The sequence below is a fragment of the Rhinatrema bivittatum genome, chromosome 3 (genome assembly GCF_901001135.1).
Source record: "Rhinatrema bivittatum chromosome 3, aRhiBiv1.1, whole genome shotgun sequence".
NCBI lineage: Eukaryota > Metazoa > Chordata > Amphibia > Gymnophiona > Rhinatrematidae > Rhinatrema > Rhinatrema bivittatum.
In genome coordinates, this window is record NC_042617.1 from 506,826,499 (window position 1) to 506,844,666 (window position 18,168).

Sequence of the window (18,168 nt, forward strand, 5' to 3'; positions counted from 1 at the left end):
AGCCCTATTTTTAGCTTAGTCCGTCTGGGATTACTACCCATAAGAAATCCTGATTTCATCACTTTAATTTCATTTACTTTACTATTAAAGACTAAAGGTGGTGTCATCTGTGCTCCTTCCCCCTGTTTGAAGTGTGGTCACATGAATGCTGTTCTTTTATGGGACCAGTTAGTTCCTCTAGTTGATAATATCAATTCTTTTGAGATAAATGACACTGTACATGGAATTCAATTTTAGAGAATGTGGCCAACACTTTTGCTATAAGACCTGATCAGGGTGTGCCACAGAAAAATCACCACTATCTGATGCTTTCATACAGACCAGCACCTTGCAGCAACAAGAGATACCAGTAGTGACTCTTAAACATGCAAAACCTTCTTCCTGAGAAAATATGTAATCAAGCATAGCTCTTCCTAGCTACAGCATGAGCTTCAGAGTGTGGTAATTAATGGGAACCATGCAGGGCATGAATAGTTGGGTCCTTTGTGTAACACACACAGTGCACACAGCAGCTTCTCTTCTTCCCCTTCCTGAGCTCCTTCTTTGAGCCCTTCCAAACTCTGAGTGAAACAGGGAGAGTGTGCACTAAGCACAAGAGTGTGCACTAAGCACTGGAGTGTTGCGAGCAGCACAGTGGAGGAGATCTGGCAATAGGGATAACTGAGCCAACTTTGCATGTTATATCTTCTCCCTTCGCCTGCATTTGTATATATAAGGAGATAATCCATTGTGATGGGTTCGTGTGTGTGTGCGCCCCCCGCCCCCTCTGCTCTCCCTTTGTTTTAAAATTTGAAAGAGGCTGATAGGGCATTCAGTGTTTCCCTAGCTCTTTTTGTGGCCATATGAGCTGTCTCCGTGTCTGCACTGTCTGCTCCGTGAAGGATGGTGTGCCACAAAACATTTTTGTTAATTTAGGTGTGCCTTGGGTTTGAAAATTTTGGGAAACATTGCCATGAACCAATTAGTAGGTGAAGAGCTATTTCTTCAACATGCGTGGTAAGACCATTGTACATTTTGTTATGCAGACAGGTCTACAACTTAGGTAAAAAAGAAATTCCATGTTTCATAGGCATGATGTCAACAATGGCTCATAATTCACAAGCATGGCATCGCTGTATAGAATTATAGTGACCCAATAAAGAAACCACCTGATCATTGCCACAATGAGATGGAGAAAGCAGCCTTGTTAGGGAAGGGAAAAACATGCAAATTCCTTAGTGAGGCGAGAAGTTGTTCCCTTGGCTATAAGGTAAAAGCTGCCTTTTCTGACCAAGGAGAAGTTTTAAATAACACTGTTTTTTTGTGACATGTAATTAGATTTCTCGACTTATTTTTAAAATAATCAGGATAACTGTGAACAAGTCCGGGTTTTATGACATTGATAAAAGCCTTTGAATTTCAGTATGGTAGTTGTAGAGCAAATGCAACTTAGGGAAGGCATTGTGACTTATATAAGAACATAAGAAATTGCCATGCTGGGTCAGACCAAGGGTCCATCAAGCCCAGCATCCTGTTTCCAACAGAGGCCAAAACCAGGCCACAAGAACCTTTACCCAAACATAATTAATGAGGCTGAGATATCATATTGACCTCCATATAAGACAATGTTCTTCTATTCAGGCAAGTATGGTATAAAGGCCAATGTGCCCAGCAGCTGCTGCCTTTTCCCCCACTGGGTTGATCAGACACTGTCAACTCCTTGCCCAGGTAGCACAAAGCTAAATTAGCAGATCTGGGAGGGATACCACCACTTCTTCCATCCAGGTCTCGGTGAGACGCCGCTGATTCCGCCACCCCTGGGCCTCAGCTAGATGCCATCGCTTACTTCCCTGTCAGGCTGAGCAGACACCAGAGCAGTCTAGGGTGCAAATATAAGACAAGGTAGGTTTTGGAAAGAATTTTTATTTTTAAAAAAAATCCATATAGGGCCAGATTTACTAAGCCGTTTCTCCCATAGATGTAGAATAGGAGAAAAGCCTTAGTAAATAAGGCTCTTAATTAGGACTGGCATTTATTAAACTTGAATTTACAGAAGTTTTTGTCTGACTTCAGATTCACTATGTAAAATAATTAGGTTTCTGCTTCCTCTTAGTAAGGTGCAGTGGACAAGTTTAGAGGAGGTCATAGGTTTCAGCTCCTGGCAAGCTAGTAATGCCTTTGAAACCAGATATTTTGAAATCTCTCTTATCTGAAAATAGGTTTCAGTTATATGATTGCTATTTCATAGTCAAAATGGCTTTATTATATTAAAAGTCTGAATCTGTATAAATCAAGTGGGATGGAGGAAACATTGAACCTGAAACAGGTGGAAAATACTTTTGGTTTCAAATCAAAGTCCAAGTGCAATAGGGGAGTGGGTGTGTTTGTAATTCAAATGTTATTTATCATGTTGTGTTGTAGAATCCACTTAAATGAATACTTGTTAGAGCAATAGACCTGTTAAGACATAACATTTTTTTCATGTTTCAAACCAGAAGGGCATTCTCAACATCCACCATCATTTCTGTAAAGAACTACCGGTGCTTGCTTCTAATTGGAGAAACATAACAGAGCCATACAGATGGGTATCTTATCTCCATCTTGTGCCACTTCAGAGAAGCATTCTAGAGTTTTCTAGACAATCTTTGTAGGAACGCATGATGGTTTCCAGTGTTCCATTGCATCTGCTAGCATTTCTGTGGTTGGAAATCATTCCTGTAGCTATTTTGGGTTGCCAGATTTTTTGAAAGTTTTATGGAACATTTTTCTTTTTCGGATTTCTTTTCTGTTCCTGTCAAATCAGCATTTTTAAGTTTTGGGTTTTTTTGTTTGTTTGGTTTTCTTTTTATTCCTTTTTTTAAATATTGCCAGATGCATGAATTGCAGTTCCCGCTCCATGGATCCATGTTTGGCACTATTAATCCAGTCACAATTTTATTTTCTCTCTGATGCATCTCTCCTTTGGAAAATGTTTTCAAAATGTTATTTTGCTTTGTTGTTTTTTGTCATCCTGTTCAAGAAGTAAGAGTGTGGTTTCAGCAGATACTTGAAGTGCCTACAGAAGATGCCCTGATAGGTCATCACACCAAGTGCTACAAGTGTCTAGGTGAAGGTCACAATGTCTTTGCATGACTTCTGTGCTAAGATGTTGCCAATAGTGTTTTGGGCTTGAACAGGAAAGGCTCTGAGCCTACCTGTCCAGATCAAATAAGTCTAGCCTGAATCTGGTCTCAAAGCGAATCAACCAAGGTTATATTATTGCCCAGACATTATCAACATAGTTTTCGGGTGCTGTTATATCTTGGATAGAGGATGGGCCTCTGCATGAGGGACAAGTCTCCCCTAGTCTGAATCATCACAAAGGATTGACCTGTTGAGCGGTGGTTTCAATGTGTCATTGGCACAGAGATCTCAAGATGGGTGGACATCTCTGAAGAATCTGTAGCTGAAGGATCCACCAGCCTCCTGCACTAAGGTTGAGCTCATCAAGATCCATTCATTAGGCTTCACACGGTCCTCCTTATGGCCTTCAGGGCTGCTTCAAAAATAGAACTATCTGTATTGTGGAGCTACTGTGCTGTACATCTTTCATACTTTGCTTCTGTGGAAGCTCACTTCCGGCAGTCTGATTCCTGCTGAATGATCATTAATAATTAGATCCTCTTGGTCTTTTCCTTGGTCCCTTCATTCTCTAGTTCATTGCAATATTATAAGCAAATGAAGTTGCCTTATTGCATCTATAAATGTTAATAATCATAAGGTGAAAGGAGGAAAAGCATCCATATGTTCCGCCACTAATGCTGGAAATGTGGCATACATCCCATATTCCTCTGCCTCTAATGTTCTAGCTTTTGAGAGTTATCCACTCTCCATCTGGTCAGGATAACTCTCGAAAGCTCATCGTAAATGGGTTAAGTTAGTCCAATAAAAAGATACCACCTACAACTTATTTGTTGGCCCTTAATTCCAAGTGGACTAACACGACAGCCACAATTCATTGCTCCGTGATGTTCAAATTTAGTAGTGCTCTAAGATGAGAAATATTCTCCAATACATGTATACAGTTTAATGCAGAATTGTTTTTTCTGTTATAAAGTGTGTGTGTTTAATTTTATTACAGGACAGCCTGGGTGGGAACAGTAAAACTGCCATGGTGGCCACAGTGAGCCCTGCAGCAGATAACTATGATGAGACACTCTCCACATTGAGGTATGCAGACAGAGCAAAGAACATAGTCAACCATGCTGTGGTGAATGAGGACCCCAACGCGCGAATCATCAGGGAGCTTAGGGAGGAGGTGGAGAAACTCAGAGACCAGCTCAGCAAAGCAGAGGTACAGCCCTTCATTAGTTACGTTTGAAGCAGTGGTTATGCATTTTTTGGGTTGAGAAGCACCTATGGCTCCATATAACCCTTGGGTTGCTTTTATTATAAAGGCATTTTTTAAAACCTCAATAAAAACGGAATTGTGCCAGAAAATGCAAAAAGGTTGCACCTTGCTTATTAACACAGCTAAAACTTGATGTTCTCATTTTCTGTTTAGATTTAAAACAAAATAAAGCAGCTAGACTTTTAACTAACACAAACAAATTTGAACACATTACGCCTATATTAAAAGACCTTCATTGGCTGCCCATTATAGACTTCAGCACAAAGCACTTTCATTAATTCACAAGTCACTTTATAATGAGAAGATGGAATGGCTTAATGCAGCCTTACACTTTCATACTCCATCACGAACGACAAGATCAACCAACACTGGACTCCTTACAATTCCGTCACTGAGATCTGCTCATTTGAATACTGTTCGTGAAAGAGCATTATCAATTGCCGGGCCTAACTTATGGAACTCCCTGCCACCGCATTTAAGGTTGGAATCCAACACTAAAGCCTTTAAAAAAAAAAAAAAAAAAGTTAAAACATGGCTATTTAATCAAGCATTTCTGAAATTGAGTATTTATATTTTCGACTGTTTTGAATTGCAAATGCTTTAATTGATATTTGCCCATTAGTGTAAACCAACGTGATATGTCCACATGAATGCTGGTATACAAGAAACCAATAAATAAGTATATTGGCTCTCCTTGAGATGTATATTTCAAAAAAGCCAACTCCCTGTAGGATTTTCTTCCTTTTACAACTGTGTCAGTCCTGCGGTTCTACCTTTACACATGCAGCAACTCCTCCTCCTTTTACCTAATAATCCCCTCAGTACAGCACCATTTGAATGGTCCCAAAGCTAGTATGCTTTCGCTATAAAGGAAAATGAGGATTAAGAAATTAAATCCAGTATAATAAAACAAAACATGGCAGAAAACAGGTGATATTTTGAATAATTCAGCTAATAGTGCTGCTTTTAGTGTAGAGCACTGTTCACTGCATTTTTTCTTTTTGCTTATGTCATAGTACTCTTCATTTCCATGTGCATATATGCCGTTTCGTTTGAAAAGGTCATTCTGGCTAACATCTGTCTTTGCAATAGAATACTTTTCTAGCTGGGTTTACATGCACTGGTTTTAGATCTGTGCTGACCAAATCTCCTCGGCTCTGGTCTGAAACTACTGCTCAGCAGCTGCTGACTAGGAAATAGCATGGCCTGCCATTACCCTCCTTTAGAAGCAGTCCTTAGTTGATCGACTCAATTCTCAGTGTTTAAACTCACTGCCACTGCAAGGCTTGCTCTGTTCATAGAGAGTTGCTAGGTAATAGATAAATAAATAAAGTAGCAATACCAATAATATATATTTTTAAAATTAATACAGTTAAAAGGTAAAATTGCTAGGATCTCCCTTTTTATAATTGTTACCTTATTCATAACAAAAGAAATGCCTGTCGAGTCATACCAAAACTCCATCAAGCCCAGCATCCGTACCTGGCTCCATTCCTTGCTGCTCACCCCCAGGGACCAGTGGCGGCTTTACCAAGAAGGTATTTATGCTTAGTTTTGGATCCTACTCTGCTATTTTCAACGTTATAAATTAAATGGGCATGGCCGCATTGACCTCATCCGAGCCCCATGTAAAGCCTAAATGGCGGAACAGTAGGCAGAGAAGAAGCTCTGTAAAAATGGTGAAGATGGCCTTAAGATGGCCAACTTTTAATTAACCACACATGAAGGTAGAGAGCAGAGAATATGAAACAGTCCACACTCTTCCAAGATAAAGTGCAATATCGTTGTTTAATTTATACTCATTCAAAACGGCTATTCCAAAAGTCATAAAAGTTTACAACCAGGTCCCCCGACACGGACCGTGTTTCACTGTGCGCTGCGTCGGGAGGGACTGAGAGCAGTGTATAATTTCAACCACTTAACTCAGGTCCAAATTTTGAATTGACAGGAGAGCCTTTTAATTAAAACATTATAAAATGCAAGAAATAAAATAGAGGACTCCTGAACTACAACCAAAAGAGAAAAACGCTAGGCTTACTGATTGGCTTCCTGTAGCTGGAGGTTCCTGGAGCAGCCTCCTAGATTTGCTGTGCAGCATGGGAAGAGAAGGCCATTTACACTTAGGGTTCCAATCCTATAACAAAAAGGGAAACAAGGATTACATGGAGAAAAAAAGGCATAACATCTTAGAAACTGGTATAATGTATTGTTAATGAGTTTGACCACACCTGTGATTACATAAGGATAAAGTAGAAGTCTAGATAAAATTTAAATGTACCTTGATCCAAATAGTTTGTGATGCACACAGATTTTTATCCCATAGTTTCTTTGATATATTTATTTATTTAAACATTTTTATATACCGGTATTAGTTGTGGACATCATACTGGTTTACATAGAACGAATCAAGTTTGGAAATTACATTATAACAGGGAAAGGCAAACTGGGAGAGGGGTAACAAGAGGCAGCTAAGAAGAAGAGATTAACAAGAGATTAACTAAACAACTGGGTCCTCAATGTGTGGAACGCTGAAGCACCATGTGGTGATGCATAATTTGACATGTTTGTGGGCCGTCTATTCTGGGTAAGCTTGTTTAAATAAGAAAGTTTTTAATTTCTTTTTGAATTTGATCGTACATGGTTCCAGGCGGAGGTTGGGCGGTAGGGTATTCCAGAGAGAGGGACCCTCGATCGAGAGGGCACGGTCACGTGCAGAGGAGAGATGGGCTATTTTTAGTGAGGGCAAGAGGAGGGTGCCTTTGTTGGTAGTTCTGGTAGGTCGAGTGGACTGGGGAGTGAGTAGTGAAGGGAAGGTCTAACCATTTGGAGTTGTGGGTGTGAATGGTTTTATGTATTATGGTTAGAGTTTTGTAGTGTATGCGGGAGGGGTATGGGGAGCCAGTGGAGGTCTCTGAGGATGGGAGTAACGTGTTGATGTTTACGGGAATTTGCAATGAGTCTTGCTGTGGCATTTTGCAACATTTGTAATGGTTTAATAGTGGAGTGTGGGAGCCCTAGGAGGAGAGCATTACAGTAGTCCAATTTGGACGAAATGGTGGCCTGGATCACTGTACGGAAATCTTTAGTGGGAAGGAGGGGTCTGAGTATTTTGAGTACGTTAAGTTTGAAGAAGCCAGCTTTAAGTATAGAGTTGACGTAGTTCTTCATGCTTAGTTGGTGGTCGATGAGTACTCCGAGGTCCTTTACAGAAGGTTGCTTTGATAGAAGTTCGAGCTTAGGGTTGTTAGTCAGTGAGAGGGGAGGGGAGGACTGGGTGGAGATAAGTAGGAGTTCTGTTTTGTTTGTGTTAAGGGCAAGATGGAGGTCAGTGAGCAGGGAATTGATAGCTGTAAGGCAGTTTTCCCAGTGTTCTAGGGCGTCGGAGATAGAATTGTGAATAGGGATGATGATCTGAACATCATCAGCGTAGAGAAAGAACTTGAGTTTGAGATCAGAGAGGAGTTGGCAGAGTGGGGTGATGTAGACGTTGAAGAGGGTGGGAGAAAGTGATGAGCCTTGAGGGACTCCTTGCTGTAAGGGCTGTGGGGCAGATGTGGAGTTACCAATTTTAACAGAGAATTTTCTGTTTGAGAGGAAGGATGTGAACCAGGCAAGGGCAAGGCCTGAGATGCCAATACTTTCGAGGCGTGACAGTAGGTGCTGGTGGCTGATGGTGTCAAAAGCTGCTGATATATCGAGGAGGGCAAGGAGGTAACACTGGCCTTGGCTCATTCCTCTGAGGAGGTGGTCGGATAGGGAGAGGAGTAGAGATTCGGTATTGAAATGTTTTCGGAAACCAAATTGAGAGGGATGGAGAATCATATGATTTTCGAGATAGTCCATGAGTTGTGAGTTAACAACTCTTTCGAGTAGCTTGGCAATGAACGGGAGGTTAGAGATGGGTCGGAAGTTGGAAGGGTCTTTTGGGTCTAGAGAAGGTTTCTTAAGGAGGGGTTTGACTACTGCATGTTTGAGCGAGTCTGGGACCGATCCATGAGCGAGTGAGCAGTTGATGATATCTGCTATAGCTCTGACTATGGCGTTAGGGATGGCTAGTAGGGCTTTGGATGGAATAGTGTCTTCAGGATGGGAGGAAGGTTTGAGTTTTTTGAGGATGTTCTCAACTTCTTTGGTGGAGGTTGAGTCGAGGGTGGTCATAGAGGGTTGGGAGGGTGTAGGGAGGATGGGCATGGAGTGGGGGGAACTGTTAGTAGCGGAGGGGAATCTTAATAGGAGAGTTGCGATTTTACTGTGGAAGTATTTGGCTAGTTCTTCACATTTAGAGGATGCGTCAGAGTCTGGTATGGTTGGTGAGATAGGGGTTGTGAGGCTTGAGACGTAGGAAAAGAGCGCTTTGGGGTTGTATCTGTAGTCATGGATTTTTTTAGCGTAGAAGTCACGTTTGTGTTTTAGGGTAGAGAGTCTGTAGTTGTGTAGTGCTGTTTTATAGATGGAGGAGTTTTGCGAGGTAGGGTCCTCGCCATTGTCTCTCCTTTTGCCTGAAAGTGTTTTTTAGGGTTTTAAGTTCAGGTGTGTACCATGGCTTGGTGGGTTTCAAGGTGGCACTTATGACTATTTTGGTGACTGGACAGAGTCTATTGGCGATGTCTCCTGTAAGGTTGTTCCAGGTTGCTAGTGCTGTGTCGGGATCTGAGCAAATTAGATTAGATAAGGAAGTGGAGAGTGCATTTGCTAGTTCGATGCTAGGGCAGGGTTTTCTGAATATTAAAGTAGTGCTATTGGTGTTGTTGCTTGGGGGAGAGATGTTGGTGGAAAGTAGGCATTCTATAAGGTGATGGTCAGACCAGGGAGCAGGGGTGGATATAGGTTGGTTGGTGGAGACGAGGTTAGAGTTGATGAACATCAGGTCCAATGTATGTCCGGCTTTGTGGGTGGGAGAAGCTATGATTTGCCGGAATCCTAATGCGTGGAGGGATTGTAGGAGAGTTTCACATGATGTGGATCGTGGAAGGGAGTCTACGTGGAGATTAAAGTCTCCAAGGATAATGGAGGGGATGTCGGGTTTTATCCAATCAACGATGAATTCGATTAGGAGTGAGGGGTTGGACTCTAGGTAGGTGGGGGGAGCATATACAAGGCAGATTTGCAGGGCAGCAGACCTGAAGAGGCCTATCTCTAGCTTGGGCGGGGTGGCTATGCGGATAGGTTTGAGGTTTAGACATTTCTTAGATGCCAACAAAAGGCCTCCTCCTCTTTTTTTGGGTCTGTGGAGAGGGAAGATGTCATAGGAGGAAGAGGGGAGTTAGTTGATGAGGACAGTATCTGAGTCTTTGAACCAAGTCTCTGTAACTGCACAGATGTCGGGCTTGCAGTCTGTAAGGAGGTCATTGAGGATGGGGGGGGGGGGGGGTTTGGATAGTGATTGCGCGTTAAAGAATATGATGGAGAGGGTGGTGAGGCCTAGGAGTTGTGTCAGAGGAGAGGTGAGGATAGGGATAAGGGATTTGCGGAGGGGGGGGGGGGGGATGGAGGGCGTAAGAGGGGGAAAGTCTGGAGAGGGGAAAATGTATACGAGGGATAGGGTAAGAGGCCATGGGGGCAGATGGTGGTGATGGGGAGGGTAGGCCGAGAAGGTTGTCTCAGGGCAAGGGTGGATAGTGACAAGGTAGGGATACACTGGCACCGCTGTGGATTCAATACAATACAGTAAAAGTAGAAATTCTAGTATGGTAGCAATGGACGTACAGGAGGGTACAAATGAATAGTATAGGGGGGGCAGTAGAAGCAATGGACGTTCGTAATATTAGAGAGCAAATAGAGAGAGGTTGCAGAGAGCATTGATAATAGTTACAGTTTGTGAAGCGAGTAGTCTAGTTGCCGAGTCCTCTGGGCTGTCGGTGCTGGATTCGGTGAGATTGGAGATCGGAGAGGAGCTCACCAAGGGGCGCACTAAGGGGCAGGCCCCTTAGGTCGCGCTCCTTGGTGCACGCGACGCCGGGCGCAGGGCGCCTAGGGCTGACCTTTTAAAGGGCCCGGTCTTCTCGGGGAGGGCGGTCTCGGCCGAGCGGCGTCACTTCCGGCTTGGTCGGGTGCTCGAGCGGCAGCGGCAGCGATCAGGTGGGCCCCTGACCCAGGCGGGTCTACGTCGGCCACGTGGGGCTTCGGTGCGATCAGCGGGCGAAAGGCTGTGGGACGCCTCTGACCAACCTTTTAAAGGGCCCGGTCTTCTCGGGGAGGGCTGTCTCGGCCGAGCGGCGTCACTTCCGGCTTGGTCGGGTGCTCGAGCGGCAGCGGCAGTGATCAGGTGGGCCCCTGACCCCGGCGGGTCTACGTCGGCCACGTGGGGCTTCGGTGCGATCGGCGGGCGAGAAGCCTGAGAAGACTTAACTATATTATAAAAGTTTTGAGTGGGTACTTGTTTAGCATTTAAGATCAGTTGGGAGAAACAGGTAAGGAAGAGGGGTCTAGTGCAGGGGTTCTCAACTCAGTCCTTGGGACACACCTAACCAGTTAGGTTTTCAGGATATCCCCAGTGAATACTCATGAAATAGATTTACATGCACTGCCTCCATTGTTTGTAAATCTATCTCTTAAATATTCACTGTGGAAATTCTGAAAACCTGACTGGCACAGTGTTTCTCGAAGACTGGGTTTACAACCACTTGTTTAGTGAAGAGGGCCAGGGCTGGAGTCCAAGGGAGCTCCCTCTTGAGGTTTCTTATCCTGTCATTGGATCTAGAGACCCTTGGATAGATAATTTTACTTCAGGGTCTAAAACTATAAATGATAATCCAACATCATAATAAATCTGAAGGGCAGTGGTTAGAATGTTCAGCCTGAATCTCACGTTCTTGATACCGATCATACCCAAAATGGATGTCAGACTGTGCTATCAAAATTCCTCTAAGCAGTGGTCGTATGGTGACAGGGAAAAACCTCTTGAATCAACAATGGCTGTAGAGGATGTTTACAAGAAAAATATGCAATGGAATTGTGTGCTAGAAATGTTGCCTGCTACCTCCGTGCTTGTGTGTTAAAATGAATGGGATTTAAGCATTTTGTTTTATGCATAAGCATGCCTGTGCCTCAGAGCTCCATCTTTTGCCTGTTCTGGCCAATTAAGCTGGAAAACAAATATTAATAAAGATCTGATGTATGTCTGCATGAAAGATTTGAATTGGTCCCTTAGCTATTTAAGCCTTTTTTTCCCTTGAAATGTCATCCAATCTAGGATTTGAAGAGGGCGATGTACCAAACTGCAGATTAATTATTTATTTATTTATTTATTTATTTATGGTTTTGTGTGGACAGTGGCCTATGTGCATAAAAATGTGCATATTGCATAAAAATGCAGTGTTCTGGCCTTTGCACGTTTTTCCCCCCGCATATAGGACCCATTTGCAAAACAAATTGCAGTGTTCCTCCTTCACAAATTCTAAACTTTTACATATAGTCCGCCTTGTGCAAACTTTTACTACAGTTCCTAATTAATGAGCTGCTGCAATGCACTGTTATGCTGTGCAGCTCATTAATTCAGAATTCAGCAAATGCCAGCATGTAAAGACACCTTCACACCCTGGTTTTCACCGAAAAGAGAATTCATTCGGGGCTAGTTATTTTTCTGCCAGCCTGTAGCAGAGTTTCTTGCACAAGTTTACTACAGAAAAAAATAGATAAATGCGTATGTTTTGCGGCATTCCATACTTTCATATTCATCTCCCTTGCTGGTGATTGGGAGGGCAGGGATTGCTTTATTTTTAATACCTTGTGTGTGCTTGCAATAAAATGTGGTGGAAATGCAGACCCCTCATCCTGTTCGATGCAAATGTTTTAAGCTTTGGGTAATGAGTACTTTTTTCTTTTTTTTTTCTTGGCTTTTTTCATGTCGCTCTGTGAGTTTGTCAGGGAGAGCAGTTTAGGAAGTCAGTGCTAGGACTCAGACTAAGAAGAGTAAGAAACTGTTTAGCAGTTTTGTTTTTTGTTTTGTGCACTTTTAACCATTTTAACCATTTGGGAGTCTGTGGGTTTTTGATTTCCTGCCCTCAGCCCTAATGAACTTTGTCAGTTCAGAATCCGGATTCCAGGCTGGTCTGAGCCATTGGGTAACTTTATGCTCTTTAATTGGCCGACTGATAATAAACGTGTTGCAGCTGCTGGTGCTGGTGGCTGCAGTGTGTGTAGGAAACCTCGTTAAGTTCAGAAATGTTGGACATTCCCCTTTTCTCCTGAGAGATGTTTAAAGCTGCTGGCTCAGATCCGCAGCAGGAGGAAATGTGGATAGCAGGCAGTAAATGTTATTGTGTGTGCCTTCCCTTTGCAGTCTATGAAAGCACCAGAACTAAAGGACCGTTTGGAAGAATCTGAAAAATTGATCCAGGAAATGACTGTAACCTGGGAAGAGAAACTGAGGAAAACAGAAGAGATTGCACAGGTTTGTGTGCCTAACATTTCACGTTTTACAAATGGAGTGAGCACAGTTGACAGCCTAGCAGGATTATAAAAACATCTTCATTTCACGTTTCCTATGACTGTATGAATAGCCTACAGCATAGTCTGTGATCCTCTGAGATTCCATTTCTTTGCTTCTATGCCAAAGGAACTCATTTATTGCTATTTCTACTTTTTGGAAGCTCAGCAAGCTTGGCCCTGGACAATGTTTTGGATAAGATGATCAAAATGTTGAAGAGGCTTAAAACAGGGGCTAAGGGGTTTTTTCTGTTTTTTTCTTGTTTGAGAGACACTTCCTTTAAGGGCACCTGCTCCCAGGTCTCGAATGTGAATTTGATTGCTTTGCTTTAGTTTTAAGATATGTGGTTAATAACACTGCTTGGACAGCACCATCTGCTGGTGAACTCCCTATTGATCATCATCTCTGAGAAGGATGTTCCATAGGAAACTCCCTTAGTGTTGCATAGACTTGCCTCTTGCTGAAGAAATCTAAACAGATCCATTAATATACGCGCAGAGAGCGAGCGAGCATGCACTTTTTAGCCTTATTGACTTTGTCTTAAGGGAAAAAAAGAGGTTCAGCAAGCAGACATTCTTTGTCTATTTGGTCAGAGCAGATGACTTCAGCAGTATCTGAGGGTGGAACTACATTGTGTACTTTAGTTTTACTGAGTCACCCCTGGCTGCTTCCAGCTTCCTGCCCACCCTTTACAGTGTGTTATAGTCCTGTCTACATGAAGGGTGCTGCTTTCCGAAGAAACAAGACATTCATGGAAAAGAGTTCTTAAAATTGTGAATTAAGTTGCTTAATTTATTACTTTGTCTAAAGCAAAATACATATCACATTTGAACTGTTAGCAACCCTGTAGTGAGTTCAAATGCTTTTACTGATATTGCTACCCACAGGTTAGCAATCATGTTGATGTCTCATAGAAGATTCTTTCGGCAAAACTCTGGGAGGGCTTAAAATGTAGGTTTTATTGAAAAATTTCAGGTGGAAAGCCACTTCAGTAGTGGTGGTATCTCAATTGTGTGTCTAAGCAAAAAAAGATAACATTGGACAGTATGAATTAGCAAATATGTAGTTTCAGATTTTGACACACATTAGAAGGGCTTGACCAGGAAGCAATATGGCTGCATGCTGACCCTCTCTACAGCTGAAGAAAATGAGGAGAAAACAACAGGGTCCTAATGGAAAGAAAGTGTTTGAAGGCTAGCTGATCTCTTGCCCATTACCTGATTATCTTCCAGACAATCTAGGAAAGAGCACCAGATGGGCAAAATTGTCTGATCTCTTATCTTGTGTAGCATAATTGAGTTTTTCCAATGCTAAAGTAACCCAACATTTAATTTAATCATTCCTCCACAATTGGAGTGAGATGAGTCCTCCGCTTAGCTGCGATCGGGCACCATGTCTCAACTAAAAGCTGCAAAATTATATGCTCTTCTAAAGCAGCAGACCAACACTAATATTAAGGGGTCAAGCAAAATTTTGGTACCACACATCTGATAGATAGTTTGTACTGACACTCAAAAATGTTGTATTTGAGAGCAGGACCAACAAATCTGACACGTGGAGCCTGCCTTCTCACATTTCTGTGAGAAGAGTGGTGATATTGATTTATAGATTAGATGCAGTTTGTGAAAATGTGCAAAATGCATCACAGACACATTAATGCAAAACACTTAGCCATGCCTCAGAGAGGCATGATTCAATTTTTTGCATTAGCATCTGTGGTAATGCATGCCTCACCTACATCTCTTTAATATCAGCTGTTAATATAAGTATATGTGATAAAACAGTGCATTTCCACGTGTTAACGTTCAAAGGTTATGCACTTGGGTAGATTTTAACAGGTACACGCGCGCACATGGACGCAGCAATTTTATAACATGCGCGCACATGGACATGTCGATTTTATAACATGCATGCACATGTTATAAAATACATGGGCTGCGCACACATACGTGCCAGATTTTATAATCCACGCGCGTATGTGCGGGCAGCATGCGTAAAGGGGGGTTTAAAATTTTGCAAATTTGTGTGGCGACGAGATTGGGATTCCTCCAGTCCGCTCCAATTTAGGAGCGGACTGGGAGGGAACTTTCCTACCCCCTACCTTAACCTCCTTTCCCCTTCCGCTCTCCTCTCCACCTTCTAAATCCCCTCTTTTTTTTTTTCTTTTCTTTTTACCTTTTTTTTTTTTTTTCAAGTTACTTCGGGGCCCGATCTGAAGTAACTTGCGCGCGCCGGGACACCTGTTTTAGAATAGGTGCTCAAACTGAACCTTGCACTGCCACTGCAGTTATTCAAGGGAACTTATCTAGTGGGAGGAGGACAATTTAGCCTTCTTGCTTTCACCTATGCTCTCGTTTATTATACATTGCCAAGCACCTTGCTTCGATTGCTGTTTGTCTTTGTGCATTCTTCTTCGGTTTTTGTGTTTTATTAACTAGTATGCCCTTCTCTTTTTCCTCTATAGTGTCTACAAGTACTGTCTTATTAAACATGAACTATGCAGATGATAAGGACCATTAGACCCATGTGGTCTGCCCAATTCACTTTTTGTTGCAGTGCTATAAACTCTAGTTGATTTCTGGCTAAGCCTTCACTTCTTTGCAAGGAAAGATCATCTGTGCTTATCTCATTCTTAATGAATATTGCAGACAAGTCTTCCCCCAGTGTCTGTTGCCATTGCAGATATGGATGTGCATGTTTATGTACTTTGAAACACCATAAACAGAAGGTGCAGTGGTGTAGTAGAATGAAAAATAGGCAGCATGAAGAGTAAGGGTCTTTCATATCCTCAGAGTGAGTGGATTAATCTTTAAAGAATGAAAGACCTAGTTATGAGCATTGAGGCCCACCTGTTACTCACAGGAGTAGAAAAGTCTCTAAGAAGCTTTTAGAATTGATCAACAAGTTCCAGTGAAAAGGTCTAAGCATAAATTTTCTAATTGAATCCTCAAGTGAATATCATCTCTGACAAACAAAGTGAACATAAAATCAGACCAGTCTGATATTCCCACTCGGGCTCAGGGTTACTGTTAGATTAGTCTACCTCTGAAGGAGGGAACCCCATAGGACTAAATTGGCAATTCATTGAACTGCTTTACAGTTTCCTAACCAACATTTAACCTTTATTCAACACATAGGGCTGGATTTTAAAAGGGTTACGCGCGTATCTTATAAAATCCAGCGTACTTTTGTTCGCGCGCGCGTAAATTTATAAAATCTACCCCATAGTCTCTCTTATTAAAATATGTTACCGTTCTATGTTGGCACATGTTTAATTTGTAATCTATACCAATTATATTTTCTTATTGTGCCTTTCTATAAACCAGTGTGATGGTGAATTAACGACGGTATAGAAGAGTTTTTAAATAAAATAAAAATAAATAAAAGTTCGTGCTATGAATCTTTTTCCACGTTTTTCTTTGTCAGAGTCATCGAGGGATGGGCAAAAGAATAACGGCTCCCTGAAGCCTGCAGTGTATTTGATTAGCAAATTTATACATGTTCTTTGATCACTGCAAGCTAAAAACTGTTTTAAAAAAAAAGTCTTATAAAAGAGACTTTTCTAAACCTGTCATTAATAGCTGGGACTCCATGATTATAGCTGGGTACTTTCTTTAATTTTTTTTTAAGGTTAATTTACTCTGAGGTTGTGAAAGTGTCTCACAATTCGTTCTACATCCTGTATATATTTAATTCTACTCCCCCCCCCCCCCTCCTTGCTCTTCATATGTTAATACATATCATATGTACACTAAAACACCTGGATCAATATTTGCTCTGTGTGTGTATAAAATATCTGAAAATACATATATATACACCATATGTAAATTACCATAGTGTCATTATGGATTTCAACAGAAGCTTTTCAGTCTTGCCTGGAAAATCCGCCAGTAAAAAGAAGCCAGTTAGGCTTATAAAAAAAATTCTCAAGAAATACAAAAATAGTATGTACTTTTATCCTGCTGAAACTGCAAGCGAATATAAAATTAAAGGTCTGTAGAATAAATCTGAATATCACATTTGGGAGAAAAACAAAACCAGTTTAGTAGTTGCACATAAACAGTTGTTATATATTAAACAAATGATTGAGTAGAAATTTAATTTTAAAGGTTTCTGAATGTGACAGATCCTATAGAATGATTTGAAGTTTTTGGGTTTTCCTTTTTTTTTTTTCAATATTACTGTCTCTCCCCTGCCCTTCCTTCCTCTGCAGGAGAGGCAAAAGCAGCTGGAAAGTCTTGGGATATCACTCCAATCTTCTGGAATCAAAGTTGGTGATGATAAGTGTTTCCTAGTCAATCTGAATGCAGATCCTGCCCTCAATGAGCTTCTGGTTTACTACTTAAAGGTAAAATTGTACTTATGTGAAATATGTGTATGAGACTGGGGATGAATTTGGTTTCTGAACTTTCATTGCTATTTTCAATGATTTTATCCCCCAGAGTGTATTCTTGTGCCATCTGCTAATTTGTGGCATCCCCAGCCCATACAACTAAAATGTATGAACCTACTACCACAAGTATCCAGACGCTTCTGCAAGCCTAGTATTTGCAGGCATTCCTCTCCCACTGTAACAAAGCTAAACCTTATGTTAATGTGCTGCCTCAGCTTTTTAACTTTGAAATGTCTAGAGAAAAATTCTGACACTGCTTAGATAATCCTATCTCTGGGACTGTGTGTCCCACCACTAAATGCCATGCACCACTGGAAAGCTGTTATTTGTAACTACCCAGGGTGGGCTATAATATTCAGTTGGGAGACGCAGTGAGATAAATAATTCTACGTACAGCAGCATTTAAAACATATTACTTCAAAATTGTGCTTTGGGTGGCACCAGTGACATTTAAAGGACTAAGATCTTTTCATGGGCAGACAGCGTATCACTTCTCTTCTTTTTAAACTGGTGGCTGTAGCACGCTGATGAGGGTAGAGTTTAGATACCTTCTGAAAGTAGCAATCGCTTTATGTGATTGCTTTTAGCTTAGTCATCATTATGCAAACTAGCATACAAAGAAATAGAGTAAGCAGATCGTCCTTCAATCCCATTCTCCATTCTGAAACAACCAAAGAGCTGTGCTCCAGCATCTTGGAACAAACCCCAAAACCAGTTTCAGCTGTGCAAGAGGTGATTAAGGGGCGGGCCAACTGGGCAAGCACCTGTGGGGCCAGCCAATAGGACATTGGCAGAGACTGACATCGGCTCCCCTGCCTCCCGGAGGCGAAGATGGATGCCTGCACGGGCGAAAGCGGCCCCTGTGCGTGCAGTTGGGCCGCTCAAGACGTGACGTCACATGCCGTGACGCCAAACGTCGTGAGGTCACGCCTTGAGCGGCCCAATTGCACGCACAGGGGCTGCTTTCGCCCGTGCAGG

General features: G+C 42.0%; 1 protein-coding gene across 1 annotated transcript in view; it reads left to right on the forward strand.

The window, feature by feature from the left end:
* KIF13B (kinesin family member 13B) overlaps positions 1-18,168 on the forward strand; it is a 428,508-nt gene that overhangs the window by 183,915 nt on the left and 226,425 nt on the right. The window contains exons 12-14 of the mRNA XM_029596896.1: positions 4,100-4,312; positions 12,651-12,761; positions 17,011-17,145. Coding sequence (XP_029452756.1) covers positions 4,100-4,312; positions 12,651-12,761; positions 17,011-17,145 — 459 coding nt within the window. The remainder of the gene's footprint in view (positions 1-4,099; positions 4,313-12,650; positions 12,762-17,010; positions 17,146-18,168) is intronic.